The sequence below is a fragment of the Panicum hallii genome, chromosome 8, assembly GCF_002211085.1.
Source record: "Panicum hallii strain FIL2 chromosome 8, PHallii_v3.1, whole genome shotgun sequence".
Taxonomy (NCBI): Eukaryota; Viridiplantae; Streptophyta; class Magnoliopsida; order Poales; family Poaceae; genus Panicum; species Panicum hallii.
Window position 1 is genome coordinate 43,302,377 of NC_038049.1, and position 12,661 is coordinate 43,315,037.

Below are 12,661 nucleotides of genomic sequence, written 5' to 3' on the forward strand. Positions count from 1 at the left end.
GTGTTGACAAAAGGTGGTAAAAGATATTTCATGACTTTGATTGATGATAGTACCAGATTTTGTTACATCTATTTGTTGAAGTCAAAAGATGAAGCTTTACGCTACTTTAAAATCTATAAAGCTGAAGTAGAAAACCAACTTGAGAGAAAGATCAAAAGAGTTAGGTCAGATCGTGGTGGCGAGTACTTCTCAAATTTATTTACTTTATTCTGCGAGGAACATGGTATTATTCATGAGAGGACGCCTCCCTATTCACCTCAGTCAAATGGGGTTGCCGAAAGAAAGAACCGCACTCTAACGGATTTGGTTAACGCCATGTTAGATACAGCGGGACTTTCCAAGGAATGGTAGGGTGAGGCTATATTGACTGCATATCATGTCCTAAACCGTGTTCCTACAAAAAATAAAGAGAAAACACCATTCGAGGAATGGGAGAAGAAAAGGCCAACACTTTCATACTTACGGACATGGGGTTATTTGGCAAAAATGAGTGTGCCAATAACCAAGAAACGTAAGCTTGGACCTAAAACTGTGAATTGTATCTTTCTAGGTTATGCTATTCACAGTGTTGGGTATAGATTTTTAATAGTGAAATCTGGAGTACCTGATATGCATGTTGGTACTATAATAGAGTCCAGAGATGCTACATTTTTTGAAAATATGTTTCCCATGAGAGATGAAACAAGTTCATCTAGGCAAGAGTTCATCGAGGATGATGGCTCTGCTGAGCCGATAGAACACAATGAACATACACTTGTGGAAAATCCTGAGGAGGATAACAATGATGCTCCGAGAAAGAGCAAGAGACAAAGGATTGTAAAGTCTTTTGGTGATAATTTTATTGTATACCTCATAGATGATACACCCAGAACCGAAGAGGCATATTCATCTCCTGATGCTGACTATTGGAAGGAAGCAGTGAGGAGTGAGATGGATTCTATTATGTCTAATGGGATCTGGGAGGTCGTTGAACGTCCTTATGGATGTAAACCGGTTGGATACAAGTGGGTGTTCAAGAAAAAGCTTAGGCCAGATGGTACTATTGAAAAGTACAAGGCTAGGCTTGTGGCCAAGGGTTATACCCAAAAAAAGAAGAAGATTTCTTTGACACTTATTCACCAGCTGCCCGATTGACCACAATTCGAGTGTTACTTTCCTTGGCAGCCTCTTATGATCTTCTCGTTCATCAGATGGATGTTAAGACGGCTTTCCTCAATGGAGAGTTAGAAGAGGAGATCTATATGGATCAGCCGGATGGGTTTGTATCAAAGGGTCAAGAAGGAATGGTTTGTAAATTGTTAAAATCTTTATATGGTTTCAAGCAAGCGCCGAAGCAGTGGCATGAAAAGTTCGATAGAACTTTGACGTTTGCTGGCTTTGTTGTGAACGAAGCTGATAAATGTGTGTATTATCGCTATGGTGGGGGTGAAGGAGTGATTTTGTGCTTGTATGTGGATGACATACTGATCTTTGGCACTAGCCTTAATGTGATTAAGGAAGTCAAAGAGTTTTTATCTCAAAGTTTTGAGATGAAGGATCTGGGAGAAGCTGATGTTATCCTTAATATAAAGCTGGTAAAAGAGAGCAATGGTGGGGTGATTCTTACACAGTCTCACTATGTGGAGAAGGTGTTAGGTCACTTTGGTTATAGCGACTATAAACCTGTCTCAACACCATATGATGCCAGTTTAATTCTTAGGAAGAATAAAAGGATAATGCGAGATCAGCTGAGATATTCTCATGTCATTGGTTCATTGATGTATTTAGCTAGTGCTACAAGACCTGACATCTCGTTTGCTGTAAACAAACTGAGCCGGTTTGTTTCAAACCTGGGAGACGATCACTGGAAGGCTCTTGAAAGAGTAATACGCTATCTAAAGGGGACAATGAACTATGGAATTCACTATACTGGGTACCCAAGGGTACTAGAAGGGTATAGTGATTCAAACTGGATTTCTGATGATGATGAGATAAAGGCCACAAGTGGATATGTGTTTACACTTAGTGGTGGAGCTATTTCCTGGAAGTCTTGCAAGGAGACCATCTTAATAAGGTCAACTATGGAAGCAGAACTCACAGCATTAGATACCGCCACTGTTGAGGTTAAGTTGCTTCCTGAGCTCCTTATGGACTTGCCGATAGTTGAAAAACCAATACTGGCAATTCTAATGAACTGTGATAATCAAACGGTAATTGTCAAGGTGAACAGTTCAAAGGATAACATGAAGTCATCTAGACATGTGAAAAGATGGTTGAAATCTATCAGAAAATTGAGAAACTCTGGAGTTATAGCTCTGGACTATGCTCAGACGGCTAAAAATCTGGCAGATCAGTTTATAAAGGGTCTTTCACGAAATGTGATAGACAATACATCTATGGAATTGGGCTTGAGACCCACATAAGTCATTCTATAGTGGAAACCTGTCCTATGTGATCGGAGATCCCGTGAATTAGGATGGTGAAACAAACTAAAGTCTGACTGAGAGAAGAGAACCTTTGTGAAAAGGGCTCATTCCGTGTATAAGGTGCATTTCTCTTCTAATCTGTATGGCAGATTGGTCTATATCTTAATGTGTTCCAGGTGGTTTCTTTAAAATGAATGAGTTATTTTCTTGAAACAAAGATGTTGTCCTACAGAATATCTGAAAGGAACACACCTATATGAGTCTGACTACTGGTCATGGTCTATGAGAACTGGATATTCTCTAGAAACTCATGAAAGGCCTGGAGTATGACTTATAAGCTCCAAACTGCGGGGATGCTTTTGCAGCATAGTACCAGTGTAGGGCTCTGGTCAAACTTGTTTGCACAAGACTGGCAATTCAAGGTATAGTCCATTGTACAATTGTGAATAAGTGTAGATTTTATCCAAGATGGAAGTTCAACTTAACAGTCTCTGTCAAATACTGGTATATCAATGAGGGAATGAGGGTATTTCTAGTGTGGCTTGAATTTTTTGGTGGGGATTGTTGGAATTATGGGCTTGGCCCATTTATTCTAATAAATAGAATAAAAGAATTTAAAAACCCACTATTAAATGCTAGGAAATCAATTGCTTAATTTCGTACCGGGATTTGAGGAGGATCTCAACCGACTTAAAGGGTGGACTTCGTGTACACCACTTGTGAAGTTGGTAAGAGGAGGTCGGTGAACCACACGCGCGCGCGCTCGCTCGCGTCGCCGAGCAGAGGCCGAGGGCGTGGGCGTGGGCGTGGGCGTGGGCGAGGCAAGGCCGGACGTGACGTGCAGGTGCGGTGGGATGCGACGCGATGTGCTGAGATGAGATGAGAAGAACGTTTTGCTGTTAAGAGCATTAAAACAGAGAATAAACGTTGACAGTAATGATAGGAGAATCACACAAGTAACTGCCGCTCGTCAAAGCTCTTTACGACGTCCAGGTTCGTTAAACCTGAGGCACCTTCACGCCTATATAAACCACCCCTTCCTCCTCTCATAGACACACACTTCAGCACTTGATCCAGGTACTCCTGCTTAGGAGATCTCTCCCTTCTCCGTCTGCCGCTTTCTGTCGTTCCCATCGCTAGCGAGAGCAGGCCTCCGGAACCTCTGCTCGCTGAAGGTCCTGCACGGGACGCGGGCAATCAGATTTTTGGGGAGCGTCTTAAAGTGACTGCTCGCTCCCTGATCGACTACTTCGTCTACTTCCCGGCGTGAACAATCGACTACTTGGTCTACTTCCCGGCGTGAACGAACGACTACTTCGTCTACTTCCCGGTGACCGTTCGTGCGACTGCACTGCGAACCTCTTCCTGCATCGACATCGTTCGGCTACTTCAGGCAAGGCCAGTCGAATAGCATGTCTATTCCAGCTGGTAACGGCGCAACCGGTGCCTCCGGCACTGGTCCCGCCTTGGGGTACACTCTAAACCTATTCTGGTTTAACTTTTTGTTCATATTTATTAGTAAGAATAACATGAACACATGCACATATCTTATTCACACATTATCACTCATTTATGCTATGAAATTGCTAGTAATATTTAAAATTAAAATATACCGAAAATTACCTAGTTATCTAACAGCTTGACCACCTGATACACTGGATATCATGACCTCCAATGGAGGACATTATTATTATTACATCGACGCACTTTGGAAGTTTTATGTTTAAGTTGGTATTTAGCGGCTCACGCACTTATGGTGCGGCCACCGTCGACGCGAATGACTTGGCCGGTGACGTAGGAAGCCGCCGGCATACAGAGGAATGACACCACGGATGCGACCTCCTCAGGCTCGCCGCTCCGTTGCATCGGAGCCCTTGAAATCTCTTGCTCTAGAGCCTCCCGCTCCACCTGTCAACTCCATATAGATTTGGAGAAGTGAATAAATTTCATTATTTGTACATTGGGCAGTTTACTAGTACGAGTATAGATTATTCATCTAATTCGTTATGAGTTAAGGAAGAAATGCTATTTATCGGTCTCTGTATATTTTAGCAAAGAGATTTTCTGATTTACGATGATAATGCTCTAGTCAAAGAAAAAATTGTTCTGGCATATGGGTTTCATGCGCACATGGTTCTGGAGATAAAAAGGTTTCTAATTGGGTATCTAATCATCCTCATGGAGAAATAAATTTTTAAAAATATGAAAGAAAAATCTATTATTTTCCCCTACCACTCTATCTGCCATTTATAGGAACAATTAGATGGCCACTTCAACTAAACTGTTAGACAAGTGTGATAGAAGTCTGGGGGTAAGAGCAACTCCAAGAGCTTATCTAAATCTCACTCTCCATATTCCCATTTACCTATCCATTTAGCCAAAATTCCCTCTCCATATCAGGGTACACTCCAACAGACTAGGCAAATCTCACTCTTCATATACTTTTTTTCTTTACCCTTATCCGTTCGGCAGCAGCACGAGACCCTCAGCGACGGGCGGAGGAGCTCCACAACGGGCGGCGGGCGGCGGAGGTGAGGTGGAAGGGACCTAGGGCGTCGCACGCGGGAGGACGAGCGCGCACGGGCGGGCGCGCGCGGGAGGGCCGATGGCGAGTCAAGCGTACTCTGGATTTTTGCCGAGGGAAGAAGCAGGGATGACGAGCCGGATAGCCAAGCAAGCGAGATGCAGAGGCTGTTGGATTGTTTTTTCACCGTTTTGCTATATTTGCGGATCCAATTTATTTTATAGAGGCTCTTGGAGTTGCTCTAAAGATCTTTCATTAAAGGATAATGCATAATTAAGTTGATTGTGTTTTCTGTCTAGTTGACACGCACCTGTTTGAGTATGTCAGTTGTCACAAGGCCTGGGGCAATACAGTTCACACGAATCTTGTCTTGTGCCCACTCGGCAGCCAGGCTCCTTGTAAGCTGGTTCATTCCCCCTGCACGTACGCTACAGTTTTGTCAGGGAATTTTTTTTTGGGGTGGGGGGGGGGTGTTATGCAAAAAAGAATTTTTTCTAGTTTGAAACAACTCATATTTTTGTTGAAATAACATATATGCGCTTGGAGAGTAAGATTTTTTGAATCTTATGATTTATTTCCAAACAAAATAAAGTCTAAAGTTATCTTAGACGACTCGCTCCAAAGGTCAAATCTTCACAATTATATTAATTATGTGCTTATGAGGAATGATGCAACGATGGATCAAGTTAAATCACAACTTGCATCATGTCGTTCCAAAAAAAACTTGTATCATAAGTTTTCATTTTGAATTTCTCTTGTCTGCGTATCCGTACCTTTGGAGATGCAGTAGAGCACTAGATCTGGATAGCCCCGGTAGCTTGCGATGGAGGAGATGTGGACGACGCTTCCTCCTCCGGCGACGGAGGCTCTGAGGAGGAGCGGGTGAGCGAGCTGGCTGAGATGGAAGCTCGACTCCAGGTTGGTCGCCATGACGTGCTCGTAGTCCTCGGCCGTGCACTCCGCCGCCGGCTTGAGGAACAGCTGCCCGGCGTTGTTCACCTGCATGTTCATGTAAGCATCCACAGTCAGTGGCAGCTACGACACCACTGACCACTGTAAACAAGCAAGCTTGCCGTCGATGCTACCAGGATGTCGAGCTTGCCGTCGAAGGTCGCCGTGACGGCGTCCATGAGCTTCTCCCTGTCGGCGCGCACGGAGACGTCGCAGACGGAGACGGTGACGTGCAGCCCCTTCTCCGCCCACCGCCGGCGGCACTCCTCCAGCTCCGCCGCGTTCCGGGCGCACGTGTGCACGCGCGCGCCGAACCCGGCCAGCTCCTCGACGATCGCGTGCCCGATTCCCTTGCTGCCGCCGGTGACCAGCGCCGTCGCGCCGGCGAGGCTCCACCTCTCCTCTCGACTCCCGCCGGCGGCCGCCATCGTCGTCTGCCCGCAACCTACTGTTCTTGACTACTGTCAAGTATGTTTACAGCGTATATCAGCGAGGTAAGCAGGCAATTAACTGCATGGGTGACTGATTCTTCTGCTTTCAGTAGACGGATGCTCAGATGCATTGTGATGGCAGCAGGCTAAACTCCAACAACTAACGACATTATGCGTAAACACATTTGGGGGCACACATATAGAAGAAGGATTAAGATATGCTTGATCAGTCAGATGCAATAATATTTTATTTTTGTTCTTATCAACTATAGCTTTGGACACAGTCATGGAAAGTATGGCTTGTTAAGATAACATAAGTTTCCGGCCATTAGTAGGTGGCTCATCAGCTGGAACAGAACAAAATGGTACACCTTGGAGCGTCCCTCCACACTTCCCTGGTTGTCGAATCCGTCTACGAGAGCCGTTGGAATCATCTGTGCCATACTCTTTTCGTCTCAAATTACAATCCGTATTGACCTTTTTAGATACATTATTTTTGCTACGTATCTAGACATAGTGTATATCTAAGTGCACAACAAAATATCTGTATCTAGAAAAATCAAAACAAATTATAATTTGGGACATAGTGTATAATTTTCTTTATCTACTTTGAATGTATCTATGTATTCTTCAAAAGGATTTGGCTCAAAATCAGATCCTCAGCACAATGCACTCAAGTGTATGACATATTGACATCTATATGTATGCCTGCACAGCCTGTTTCATTAGCAGGCCCACATGAACATCATCGATGGCTGCTTAAGTATCTGGCTGCTAAGTTATGGTACGGCCGCCGTCGACGCAGATGACTTGGCCGGTCATGTAGGACGCCGCCGGCATGCACAGGAACGCCACCATGGACGCCACCTCCTCCGGCTCGGCGATCCTCCCCATGGGAAGCCGCGCCATCTCGTTCTTCACCAGCTCTGGGTCTATCGTCTTCTGCTTAATCCGACAGTTCATCGAGAGTTAGTTTCAAAAATTTTCTATCAGATAGTGATCAAATTGACGAGAAATCATTAATCTACGAAGAGAAATAATTATATATGGATGGTTGGGTACTGAACTACTGATTAATAAGTTTAGTTAAGCTTACATCACTGCTGATGTCAGTCTTGACGCCGCCAGGTGCGACGCAGTTGACGCGGATACCGTCACGGGCCCACTCGGTGGCGAGGCTCCTAGTGAGCTGGTTCATGGCGCCCTTGGTCATGGAGTAGACGGCGAGCGCCGGTAGCCCGATGAAGCCGGCGATGGAGGAGATGTGGACCACGCTGCCGCCACTGCCACCGGCGAGAAGGAGCGGGTGCGCCAGCTGGCTGAGTTGGAAGCACGACTCGAGGTTGGTCGCCATGATCCGCGTGTAGTCGTCGCCGGTGCACTCCACGGCGGTCTTGAACAGTGACTGTCCGGCGTTGTTCACCTGCATGGGTGCCTAGGAATTAGCACATATTTGGTTGAAGTCTCCTTGAAAGTGATTCCCCGAAAAATACGATCACGTAAGAAAACCTGATTCTCTATGATAAACTTTACGAAGGAAGTTTTAGGAGGGTCTCATCTTATTTCATTTTAAGTAATCACTCCCACCAAATTAATCCGGAGTGGTTCCATATATACAAACAACTGTTTGGCACACTTTCTTCTAGAATAAATCTAGGAGACCTGCTGAAGAGGCTCTTTTTGGATAAGAGAAATTTTATTACTTCTAAAGATTTACATCAACATGATACGAGTCCTTAAAAGAAATTCCTGGCCATACTAGCCAAACTAAAGAGGCTCTTAGTTTAGTGAGTTAACTGATCATAGTTTTTCAAAATTCGAGGTTGATGATGCTTACAAGGATGTCGAGCTTGCCACCGAAGGTGGCCTCGACGGTGGCCATGAGGCTCTCAGGGTCCGCGCGCACCGAGACGTCGCAGACGGAGACGGTGACCTGCAACCCCTTCTCCTCCCACCGCCGGCGGCACGCCTCCAGCTCCGCCGCGTTGCGGGAGCACGTGTGCACCCGCGCCCCAAATCCGGCCAGCTCCTCCACGATCGCATGCCTGCGGCATTAACGCACTACCAGATTCAGACCCTTTGCCGAGTGTCTGGGACACTCAGCAAAGCCCCGATTACACTCGGCAAAGGCTTTGCCGAGTGTAACACTCGGCAAAGGGCACTCGGCAGCGATTTTATCGGCAAAGACGTCTTTGCCGAGTGCCTTTTGCCGAGTGACCCGCGCCGTCGCGCCGGCGAGGCTCCATGTAACACCCTAAATTTCAGACTAGAGATTTAAAATAAACTTGGTTAGATATTATTTAGAATTCATAATATTTAATTCAAATTCTTTTGAATTTAGAATGGTTATCGTGAATTAAAAGTATTTTTATTTATCTATAAAAATAAATATAAGGAGATATAGGGTTTGTGCATTTCATGCCTCATTGCATTATTTCAGTGTTTGCTTTCCATTTGAATTTAAACTTCAAACTCAAATTCATTTGTATTTGGATAGCATATAAAATTCCCTCTCTTTCTCCTCCTTGGGCCCAGCCCCCTGGCCCACTTCCTCCCCCTTCTCTTTCTCTCCTTTTCCCCTTCGCACCCGGCCCACGATCTTCTCTCTCTCTCCCTCTCCCCTCCTCTCCTTTCCTCCCCGCACGCGGCCCACCAGCTGGCCCGGCCGTTTCCCCCCTCCCCCCCACGGCCCACCAGCCGTGCGCGCCCCTCCCTTCCTTCTCTCCCTCTCGTGCTGATAGGCGGGGCCCGCCTGTCAGGCCATTCGTCCCCCCCCCCCGGCACCGCACCGGACTCGAACTCGAGTCCGGCTCGCCCCGTGCCGTCCCTGCCGCCTCCGCCTCGGGCCCGCATGCCTAGGCGCCTCCGCGGCCCCCTATAAGAGCCGCCCGTACCCTAGGGTTTTTTCCCAAGCCGCAGCCGCCTCGCGCTGTCGGTGTTTAACCGGCTGCCCACCGAGGGATATGCCCAAGGTGGTAAGCTTTGGGTGAGGAGACGCCGAGATCAGGAACTCGAAGGTGCAAGGAACACAAGATTTAGACAGGTTCGGGCCGCGCGGAGCGTAATACCCTACGTCCTGTATGGTTTGTATTGCCTTTGGTGTAGAATGACCTAATGATCTTCTGTTTTGAGGGGGGTCCCTGACCTCCCTTATATATCCGTGAGGCCAGGGTTACAAGGGCGCTAACCAACCTCCGCCGAGGGATCATTCCAGATCATATCTCGAGTAGATCCCCTCCGTGTTGGTTAGCTCTATCTCCTATTTAAACGGGATAAACAAGAGATAAATAAAACAAATAAGAGATAAGACGAACTTAATCTCTTAGACTACGTAATGTGCCCAGCCCGGTGGCCCCGGGTCTGACAAGCCCCCGAGCTCTTCGTAGCTGAGTACTGCAGGCTTATCGAGTACTTTTGAAGTAGGCTTCGACTTCTTTTTGAAGCCTCGTCTTGAAGTCCTTCTTCGAGTACTTCCTTGGCTGCGTCGAAGCTATGAGGTGCTCATGCCCCGAAATTTTGTTATGATGTGCGATTGTAAAATCGCACTCCATATAGAGTAGCCCCCGAGCCTTAGGTTGAATCGGAGAATCAGGCTGAGGGTCCCATTTGTCTATAATCCTCCTTATCCTTCAAAGAAATTTGAAAAATAAGTAGTCGATGCCACGTACCCCGCAGCCCCCGAGCCTTGACTCCAAATCCCGCAAAATTGGAGATAAGGGTCCAAAAATCGTGGCGTGCAGGCTAAACAATGGCACCTTAAGAAGAGACCAAAATGATGATACAAATGATGAAATTAGACCAAAGATTCGAGAACCCCTTTTTTGGGGCTAATTAGCCCTGAAAAAATGATTAATCGAATATTTAATCCAATCAGATCACCAAATGACCCCTCACCTTCGGAATATTCCATAAAGCGACTCTTGAACTTCAAAACAGTAACTTTTCCCCATCCCGCTGGTTACTTAACCCCGCGGCAATAGGAGGGAAAATTGTGCTTTCAGTCCGCATTCCGCCAAAAACCACCAAAGCCCTAATCAGAGCCAAACGCCGCCGCCATCCCCTCAAGGAGATCCTCCCGCTCCGACCTCCCCAACCCTCCCCCCGCAGCCCCCGAGCATCTCGTGGCTAGCGCATCGGAGATGTCATCAAAGAAGTCAGAGATCGAGGAAATGAAGAAGGATGCGGAGCCATCGACCGCGGAGTGGACACACAGTAAGTGCTCCCTCAACAATCTGAAAAAACTAGTCTCCGAGGGGTTGCTTCAAGAGAAAAACCTTGTCAACTGGCGCCCCTCGTTCCGTGAGCCCTTCCCCATGGAGAATGTCGACGAAATCGTCACATTCTTCCATTTTGCCGAACGGGGATTGGCCCTCCCCACTTGTTCCTTCTTTCGTGGCCTTCTTTACTACTACGGGATTGAGCTCCATCACCTCAACCCGAATTCCATTTGCCATATTTCCATCTTCATCCATTTCTGCGAAGCATTCCTCGGAATCGAACCCCACTGGGATCTGTTCCGCTTCCTCTTCCGCGTCAAACCCCAACCTACCACAAAGAAACTTGCCGTGGTGGGGGGCGTCGGCATCCAACTGCGACAGTAGGCCGGCGAAAAATACCTTTCATACAAATTCCCCTCCAACCTTCCTGGATGGAAAAGCCTATGGTTTTACATCGAAAACCACGCTCCCCACCTGCCGACGAAGTCGAGCAGGCCGCCAGTGGTGAGGGGGGAATGGAACCTTGAACCCTCCGGCATGGAGATGATACAGGTCAGAGAGCTGCTGGAGGCCATCGAGGCACAGAAGAAAAAAGGAGTGACCGGTGCCTCCATCATGTTCTCGTTTTACAAACGCCGCGTCCAACCCATCCAACAACGATGTTGCCTGGGCTTCGAGTACACCGGCCCCGCTGACCCTTCTCGCATGTGCACAGAGGAGGTGCCAGACGAAGTCGCGCTCCAGCGAGTTCAGCGGGTGCTGCTGGACGTGAACGCCGTGCCGTACGTGCCCACCTTGTTCTCCGCATAAAATCCGCCCAAGCCGGTAAGTTTTCGACTTCTTTCACTGAAGAAATCTGTTACTGCACCGGAACTGAACTGAAGAACTTTCTGCAGGGACACACGGAGCTGTACTGCAGCTACCCGCCGCAGCCGGACCTCCCCCGAGCATATCACCTCCTCCCTTCCGCTGCCACGGCAGCCAAGAAAGCTCGCCTTGCTACGGCTCAAAGCCGCAACGAGTCCACCGAATGCGTGGACTCGCAGGCGGGGAAAGAAGCCGAGGGAGGACTACACCCTGCTGCCGCCGTTGCCACCAAGACGGCTCGCCTTGCTGCGGTTCAAGGCAGCAGCGAGTCCACCGAATGCGTGGACTCGCCGGCGAGCGAAGGAATCGAAGGGGAACCGCGCCGGGACAACTCCTCCGACCATAGCGTGGAGTTGGCCGGCGCTCTACCAGCGGTGCCGAAGGGCCAGCGACAGATACGCAAACGCAAGGCCCAAGAAGTCGAGTCCTCCAGGTACTGAGTTGCTGTTTTGGCTAGTTGCAAAGTATCAATGATGCTGAATACTGACGGTATCCACTTGTAGTCTCCCTGCTCCGCCACCCGGGACCGAGCCCGAAAGGGTGGAAGCAGGCCCATCTGCCGTCTCCGCCGTGACTATTGCCGTGGCGGGGACCCCTCCATCGGCCGACCAAGCCTCGCCGCCAGCACCAAGTGTTCCTCGACGGGCCTGGCGGGTGAAAAAGGCCGCCAAAAAGAAGTCGACACTGTGAGTTTTCCTCCGATCACTTGAAGATTTTGCCCTTGCCCACTTGGATAACGATGTCTTCGGTATCGCCAGGGCTGCGAGCGCAGTACAACTCCAGATGGACCCGGGCACGGCTGCTGCGGCCCCGGAGCCACCCACCCGGACTGATCCCTCAGGCGCGGAGCCTGCCCCGGCTGCTGCGGCCTCCGAGCCCTCGGCGCCTGGAGGGCCAGCACCCGCGGAGGCGGCCCCTGAGGCAGACGCGGCGCTTCCCGACTTGCCGCCTCCCGAGCCCCGACAAGAAGGAGCCGGACCTGGTGGCGGAGAACAAGTCGCGACCCCTGACGCCGCTCCTACCGATGGCACAGGTACGCGCTTTCCTGCCCGCGACTGATTACCGAGATCTGTGCACATTGTGTTGACATTCTCCATCGGTGATACCTGCAGGTGTCCGGCCGCCGCAGTCCGGAGATGCCGCCGGGTCCTCGGGGAGTCCTCGTGCGGTGCTGAGGGCCGGGCCGGGGTACCAGAACGTCATCACCACCGACCTGGTGGACGACCCCCTGCTGACAGCAGAAAACTTGAGGACCTTCAAGAGCAC

At 48.8% G+C, this 12,661-nt stretch overlaps 2 protein-coding genes across 3 annotated transcripts; both read right to left on the reverse strand.

Moving 5' to 3' along the window:
• Positions 1 to 3,981: 3,981 nt before the first annotated feature.
• LOC112902683 (tropinone reductase homolog At1g07440-like) lies at positions 3,982 to 6,463 on the reverse strand. Of its 2 annotated transcripts, XM_025971851.1 has the most exons (4): positions 6,015 to 6,463; positions 5,703 to 5,928; positions 5,240 to 5,346; positions 3,982 to 4,313 (listed from the first exon to the last, which is right to left on the reverse strand). In XM_025971851.1, exons 1-4 carry the CDS (start codon positions 6,306 to 6,308, stop codon positions 4,149 to 4,151), a joined length of 792 nt encoding a protein of 263 aa, XP_025827636.1. In that variant the 5' UTR covers positions 6,309 to 6,463; the 3' UTR covers positions 3,982 to 4,148. The 2 variants fall into 2 exon arrangements, with proteins under 2 accessions (XP_025827636.1, XP_025827637.1); XM_025971852.1 differs by lacking the exon at positions 5,240 to 5,346.
• A 590-nt stretch (positions 6,464 to 7,053) lies between these two features.
• LOC112872390 (tropinone reductase homolog At5g06060-like) lies at positions 7,054 to 9,530 on the reverse strand. The gene is made up of 5 exons (XM_025935470.1): positions 9,504 to 9,530; positions 8,503 to 8,565; positions 8,149 to 8,352; positions 7,408 to 7,734; positions 7,054 to 7,253 (listed from the first exon to the last, which is right to left on the reverse strand). Exons 1-5 carry the CDS (start codon positions 9,528 to 9,530, stop codon positions 7,086 to 7,088), a joined length of 789 nt encoding a protein of 262 aa, XP_025791255.1. The 3' UTR covers positions 7,054 to 7,085.
• Between the last annotated feature and the right edge of the window lie 3,131 nt (positions 9,531 to 12,661).